This window comes from Phaseolus vulgaris, chromosome 9 (genome assembly GCF_000499845.2).
Source record: "Phaseolus vulgaris cultivar G19833 chromosome 9, P. vulgaris v2.0, whole genome shotgun sequence".
Taxonomy (NCBI): domain Eukaryota; kingdom Viridiplantae; phylum Streptophyta; class Magnoliopsida; order Fabales; family Fabaceae; genus Phaseolus; species Phaseolus vulgaris.
In genome coordinates this window covers 34,748,819-34,756,343 of record NC_023751.2, presented here as the reverse complement: position 1 = coordinate 34,756,343, position 7,525 = coordinate 34,748,819, and the positions used below count along the sequence as shown (strand labels likewise).

General features: G+C 29.9%; 1 protein-coding gene across 1 annotated transcript; it reads left to right on the top strand.

Annotated features, from left to right (window-relative positions):
* The first annotated feature begins 699 nt into the window (after window positions 1-699).
* Window positions 700-4,953, top strand: LOC137822712 (putative transcription factor bHLH041). Its single transcript, XM_068627659.1, has 8 exons — window positions 700-1,287; window positions 1,376-1,498; window positions 1,581-1,686; window positions 1,790-1,804; window positions 1,895-1,957; window positions 2,050-2,646; window positions 2,740-3,132; window positions 4,698-4,953. The coding sequence occupies exons 1-8, from the start codon at window positions 1,163-1,165 to the stop codon at window positions 4,779-4,781; spliced, it is 1,506 nt and encodes a 501-aa protein (XP_068483760.1). The 5' UTR covers window positions 700-1,162; the 3' UTR covers window positions 4,782-4,953.
* The last annotated feature ends 2,572 nt before the right edge of the window (window positions 4,954-7,525 follow it).

Sequence of the window (7,525 nt, the reverse complement as noted above, 5' to 3'; positions counted from 1 at the left end):
ATAAACTAATTTAGAAATCAAAAAAATTTTAGACTCTAAAACGGTCTCTAATTTAGTCACTATAGCAATTAATTATTTTTAGTCTCTAAAAATTGATTTCTATTTCATAATTTGCTTGTAGTAAATTAGAGATATTAAAAACAATAAAGATATTATGTACCGAACAAGTCAATTTTAGAACACCTTGATATCCGATATCGACAATGCATTAAATAAAAGGGTGTTTACACAAATTAAATTGTACGAAAAATTAATAATTTTTAATCATGATATTATGTTAATCTTGAATCGATTCATCAAAATCATATAAATATAGACACTAGAATCAACAAATTACTATATAAGTGATAAAAAAATGGTGTATAATTTAGATAGAAGTTTCTTGTTGTAAATAGAGATATGTGGCGTAGAAGGAAGCAAATAAAAAAATTGCACAGTGAGGAGTAGAAATTTCAAAAGATGTGTGGAAACAAACACCGTGCCTTCCACCCTTGACTAATTTTCAAAACATTCAACCATGGACTTTGACTTTACTACTTTTCCACCATTTTCTTCCTACTCTACTTTTCTTTCTTCCTTTCTTTCACTTTCCATCAAAACCATCTCAACTTCTCCCTTTCTTCTTATCTTCTTCCATCAGTTCACTCCTTCATCCCTCACTACTTTTCAAACTCTAACTTCCCTCTGCAACAACACATTTTTTTCCTATTTGCAGGTGCACCTTTCATTTCTTTTCTTTTTTTTACTTTTATTCACTTTCTCCTCCCTACCATGTCTCATCTATATGTCCTCTTAGTGGGATGATATCAACCACCTTTAGTACTTTTCAAAACCCTTTCTCTCTTTCTCTTTGATTCATTCTTCTTTCACACGTGAAATAAATACACATCTTGAAATTTTCAATGGCTAATTATTTATGAGGTTTGAAGATTATTTTGTCTCCCAAGCCTAGCATCTACTTCTTCCACTCTCTGTGATTTCTTTGTTTATTTTGCCAATAAAAGCAAGCCACTCCCTCACTCACACATATAACAGTGCTTTGCATTTCCCAAAAGTAAACTCAAATGGCATTTAGAAAGTTGAAGAAAAGTATTACTAGAGGCACAAAACATATTCTCTTTTATCTCATGATCATGATGCAAAAGCACTAGCATCAAGCACCATGCACCCCATGGAATATCTCTTCTCTCTTCCTGTACCCGCCAGGGCTGATATTATCCAATTTCTGGTGCAGTCTTTTGGCTGCAGTTACATTTGTCTCTGGGCATATGATTCCATTTCACCCAAGTATATTTATGCATATACACACATTATTCTATTTTAGTTCTAAACATGTCATACTTCTGAGCTCACAACTTGGTCTGTTTTTTTTTAGTCGTTTGTGCTTCTTGGATGGTATCTACAATGTAACAAACGACCAACCAGGCTCTAGTTTGGGGACTGTGGCACAGCAACTTTTCAGTCAGTTCCGGACACTAACATTTGATGTTAACGATGAGTAAGGGTAGCTCTTGTGTTCCATATTTTTTAATGCAAATTTACATCAGAAAAGGTAAACATGTGTTTTTTGTTTTATTCAGCCGTGTTCCTGGACTAGCATTTAGGAACCAGCGTCCCTACCTAGAGTTGCAACGATTGGAACTTCTAAGACTTGCATCAACAGAAATACAAACACAATTCTTCCAGGTACTTTTATTCTTCTGATGGAAGAGAATTCTCTTCAAAGTTATATTTAAGCGACATTTTTAAAGGCTGCTACTAAGATTAGCTTTTTATTTTTGTTTTACAGGAGGCAAGGATTAAGGTTGGTTTGTTGTCAAAGACAAAATACTTTGTATTTTTTTGTTTCTTGATAAGATTGATGATGAACATGCTTGTGCCTTGTTCTTCTCAGACTGCTGTTTTCATGGGGTGTAACAAAGGAGAAATTGAGCTTGGTTTCTTAAACATGTCCCAGGTGAGAAACCATATCATATGAAATGCCATTAACCAAAAGAGGTATGAATCAATGTTGTATAATTAATTGAATTCTGATTTCTTTCTGTGCAGGTTGACATTCAAACAGCACTGAGGAGTTTGTTTCCTGGAGATTTTTCTGGTGGACAGGCCCAGAAAATTGATCAAAACCCTCCTACATCATCTTCATCTTCTTTGAGATCAATATCCACAGGTAGCCCTGAATACTCTTCTCTTCTGTTCAGTATTCCAGGCAGTTCTCAACCCCACTTTCCTGAGACACTTGGAGGAGCAACAATGTCCCCAATGGCAAACACAGCCATTCAAGCATTGGCACAAGGCCCTCTAACAACACAAAGTGAACATGATGCAATGATGAGAGCAATCCTCCATGTTATATCTCCAACTTCTCATCACCACCAAAACTTCCATCCAGACACCAGTGCTTTCCAGAGTTACAGATCAGACATTGCTTCCAACATGGCTCCCAATATCAGAAGGCAAAGCCTCATGAAGAGATCTTTTGCATTCTTTGGAAACTTAAATATTATGAGAATGAGAGAACGCATTCAAGCAACGTCCCGTCCCTCAAATACCCAGCTGCATCATATGATATCAGAGAGAAGAAGGCGTGAGAAACTAAACGAGAATTTCCAAGCACTCAGAGCACTACTTCCTCCAGGAACTAAGGTACTCATAAAAAAACTTTACAAACTTTGCCCTTATTTCATGTGTGGTATATTCCAATTAATGCCTGGTTTTTAACATGGTATAATTTGTTAGAAAGATAAAGCGTCTATACTAATAGCAGCAAAGGACACATTGAGCTCTCTAATGGCTGAAGTTGATGAACTAAGTAAAAGGAATGAGGGATTGACATCACTTTTGCCATCCAAAGAACCTACAACTGAAGAAACCAGGGTTAGATTATCTCCAAATGAAAGACTAGGTGTCCGAGTTTCACATGTAGCAGAATCAAGCTCGTCACAGGATCGAAGGGTGGAGTTGCAAGTGAATGTGAGAGGACAAGTTTCTCAAATTGATTTGTCAATCTGCTTATTGGAATTCTTAAAACGGTGTCTCAACGTGAGCTTGGTTTCCATGGACGCAAACACCCACATTGCACAAGGGAATAATGCTCTTCATCAACTAACCTTCAGATTAAGGATTATTCAGGTATGTGCATATATATCTCTTGAACAATTCATCAAATAGTGTAAAATAACATAGTTTTATGATATAATGAAAGCTGCTGTCATGTATAATTTTTGTTTAACATTAGACATACAATGGTATTACACTATTAATACGACATATCAAAACGCTAGTATGCATATATTTACAATGTTTACATTGATCATTTTGTTTTATCACCAAGATATCTCACATGAACTATACTCATTCCCCTCATAACGAAGTTGTCCATTATCTCTTTTATGAGTTTGCAACAATGTAATCTCCATCGGTTGTTCCTGAATTTGAATGACTATACCTTCCCATCTGCTGCTACTGTTATTCGTACTCTTGTCTCCTCCCTTCACAGCTTGTCGTGGGATTCATTTGTTACTTCTTTCTCCATATTGCTCTTTTGGTAACCACCTTTTTTCATACTCCTCCTTTTCTCTTCCACGTCCCACTCATTTCATTCCTTCTATATCTTCACATGCATTTTCATATTTCCAATCCATATTCCATCCAACTTCTTTCAATTTTAAGTATAATTCAACTTTAAATTTTAAGTTTTGCATCCATTTATATATTTTAAAATATCATAATTTCTAGTTGATATAGTCTCAACAATTTTTCAAGAATCTTACAAACTCTATGTCCATTCCTACTATGTTTTCTTGAGATAAACACATCGTGTTCTTTTCCCCATCGAAACACTTTTCACATGTTTGGGAAATGAGAGAAAAAGTAAGGAGTATCTTTCATGAATATTGTCACTGGACTAGAAATATCAGCAACTGGAATGTATAAACGTTTAGGTTAATTAGCCACATGTGGCTATACGTGAAGGGGATAGAAAATATATTATATATGAATCTATAGTAAAGTAGACAAAGTTTGTTGATAAAATACAATAAGCTTCATTAAGGAGATGATAACTTTCAGGACATAAATATATTCAAACAAAAGAATGTTTATGTGTACATGATAGTAACCATTTGCACTGTCAAACTTTTCAAAAGTGGGTGGCGCAAGACAAGTCTATCTCTGCATTATGAGAGTAGAATTCTAGATGCAAAATCAGAAATAGATGAGGAAAAGAGTGGCGGCTTCCTTTTTGCAGGATCCAAGAACCCCCCTTCATCAATGCAAAATTATATATTTATTTTGTTACCATGTTTTAAACTTAAAACGAAGGAGCTTCGAAACTGCAGTACTTGTGATGATGACACTGTTGGTGTGCTTTGTCACCTCCCATGATGTCACAAACCGCATATTCAATTCAAAAAAAGTTGGTTCTACTTTGGCAGCCATCGAACATATGCATGAGTCAGCATCAATATCTTAATAACTTCCATACGTATAAAAAGTTGCCTCCCAAAACAAGAAATCTAAACTTGTGGTTGTGGCTATGTTGGGTGCATTATATTACACAAAACGACTGATCAACATCACAGTTTTAGTATATATTTTCTTTCTTATTAAAAATGACATTAGAAGTCACAAAAAACATATAAAAGAAAACAACAAAGTGGGTATGAAAGAGTAATGAGGTTTTGATGTTTATGCAGGGAAGTGAATGGGACGAGTGTGTCTTCGAGGAAGCAGTGAGAAGAGTGGTTGGTGAGTTGGCACAGTACGAAGAGGACCAATAACTTTGACCAAAACATCACCAATCTTTGTCCATCAAATCAATTCTATTCAACTGCCTAAGTTGTTTGTTTCATAATTAAATTGGTTTTATTAATTAGGTCAACATATTTATTATAATTTGTGTTAGTTTCACCACCAGTTCATCTTATTATTCAATATCGTCATTTTTCTCTACTAACTTATCATTACTTCCTTTTCATAACTCTACATATCTTTTAGTTTTTTCTCATCAAAATAATTTATGTTTTAAAATTTAAGTATAGTTAGTATTTTTTTTTCTTAATACATTTCATTACAAGAAAATTATTAAATAGAAACTCAGTTTAGTAAGATCAAAGTTATTATTTCACCAAATTAGATATTATTTTATAAACTAAAAAATTTATTGGTATATAAACTAGTTTCTATTATTAACAAAAATTATAAAATAAATTTTAAATTAATATTTAACAATTAACTACCAAAATTTTAATTATTTATTATTTTATATTTTAAATTAGTTTCTATTAATCTTTTATAGACTAATTTAGAATTCAAAACATTAGTAACTAAAACTTGAATAGCTAACTTATATACTAATTTAGAAATTATTTTAAATTTTTTATTAATAATAAAAATCACTTTAAATGCGGATAATTTTGTAGTCCCTAAATTATTTAATTTAGTTAATATAATAACTAATTATTTTTAGTTTCTATTTAATAATTATACTAAATTTCATTACTAATAAACACTAAAGAACAAAATTATAAATGTCAAATACATTTTTTATCTAATTATTAATTCAACTATGTCTATCCACTAGATCTCAGTGAAAGGTTTCTAACAATGTTAAAATGAAAATATTATATAAAAAAAAAAACAAAATACAAAATATTTATATATGAATTTTATTGATTTGGAGGGTTAAACTATTTTTTTCATAAGAATTAAATAATTCTCATTGTTTTAATTAATTGAGCTAATAGATTGAATAAGTTTCCTATTTATAGTGTTTGTGTGATAAGTTCTTGATGTAAGGGATTTCACAATAAAATTGTATAGGTAAAAGGTGATTGTGGTGTTTGTTGCATTGCATGCATTAATGAAAAATCATGTTATCAAGAGGGACAATGGAGCAACAACATTTGACAATGAGAGCTATTGATGGCCAGATTCAGTTTCAATTGAAAAGATGGTCAAAATGATCACAAAGTCATAATTAAAAACCACAAATGTTTTTGTTCTTATTCTTAGGATTCGAACGTTAGTCAATCAAATTTGTGTTGAGCTTTAGAGACGGCGGTTTTGACTCTCCACCTCATCCCAATTTCTTCAAACCCTTCAATAAATTTTTAAGACAATATACCTTTTGCTTTCTCTGTTTTCTTCACTAACATCTATGCCGAATCTGAATATACACTAAAAACAATAATGAAATTGTGAAATAAAAAGTAATTTTAAACATCAAAATAATTAATTATTATATTAATTAAATAAATTATTTTATAAATTAAAAAATTATTAGTATATAAGATAGTTTCTATTATTAATAAAAATCTATAAAATAATTTTTAAATTGGTATCTATGTAAGAACTTAAAGGAGATAAGAGGAGACAAAAGGTTGTAGAAACTGATTGAAGGTAATTGCACAAGATTGCAAAACTGTTGAGTTGATCTTATTCATTTGATTTACTTCAATAATATATATAATAAAATTACAAATTACTGGAACCTATAAAATAGGAATACTAACCGTCCTATAAACTAATCATTAATGCAATAATAACGGTATAATAATTTAAGGGTAATAAAATCAGAATTAATAATAATAAAATCAGAATTAATAATCAATCATCTAACTATTAGCTATTAAGTTTTTACCTACCATTACAATAAAATTATTAAATAGAAACCAATTGTTTAGAGATAAAAAATAAATAGTTGTTAAAGTGACTAAATTAGATATCATTTTAAAGACTAAAAAAATTATTAGTTTTTCTTATTAATAAATAGTTTCTAAATTGGTATCTAATTAGCTACCAAAGTTTTTACTACCAAATTTAGAATCTAATATTTTTTGTAGTATACTAATTACTTATCTTCGAAGTTAGTCTCTATTGTTTTTTTAGAGAGTAATTTAAAATCTAAAATATTAGTAGTTAAAACTTTGGTAGTTAATTTAAATATCAATTTATAAATTATTTTATAATATTTTATTAATAATAGAAATCACATTAGATATTGATAATTTTTTTGTCTCTAAATTGGTATCTAAATTAATCAATATAGTGACTAATTATTTTTTATCTATAAATTTGGTTATTATTTAATAATTTTTTTAGTGATAATTTTTATTTAAATTTTAGTACAAATAGTTTTAAAAATGATAATGTTGAAATCATTGATTGTAAAGAGAGAACTTGTTAGAACTATTGCTTTGTATTTAGAAACGATGTGTTTGAAAATTCTGTTTCAATGCATGATAAAGTAAAATTTCTTGAAGGTATTACTACAACAATCTTTACCCATTCCATCCACGAGTTGTTTTTTAAATAATTTTTATATAATACATTATACTTTAATTCATTTATAAAATTATGTATTAAAAATTAATTAAATTTTAAAATATTATGTAAATAACAAGCACGTGCTTTTATAAATGGATGAGAAGATTTAAGATAAGTCAAGAATGAATATTTCAATTATTTAAAGTTATAAAATAATTTATTTTTTATTTCTTTTAAATATTTCCTCTTTTTTTTA

What these genes read in the sequence shown, in the direction of transcription:
- LOC137822712 (XM_068627659.1), top strand. Translation starts at nt 1,163, where the DNA reads ATGCACCCCATGGAATATCTCTTCTCTCTTCCTGTACCCGCCAGGGCT. An exon ending in TATGATTCCATTTCACCCAA is followed by an intron (nt 1,288 to 1,375) that starts GTATATTTATGC and finishes GTTTTTTTTTAG; the next exon opens with TCGTTTGTGCTTCTTGGATG. An exon ending in ACATTTGATGTTAACGATGA is followed by an intron (nt 1,499 to 1,580) that starts GTAAGGGTAGCT and finishes TGTTTTATTCAG; the next exon opens with CCGTGTTCCTGGACTAGCAT.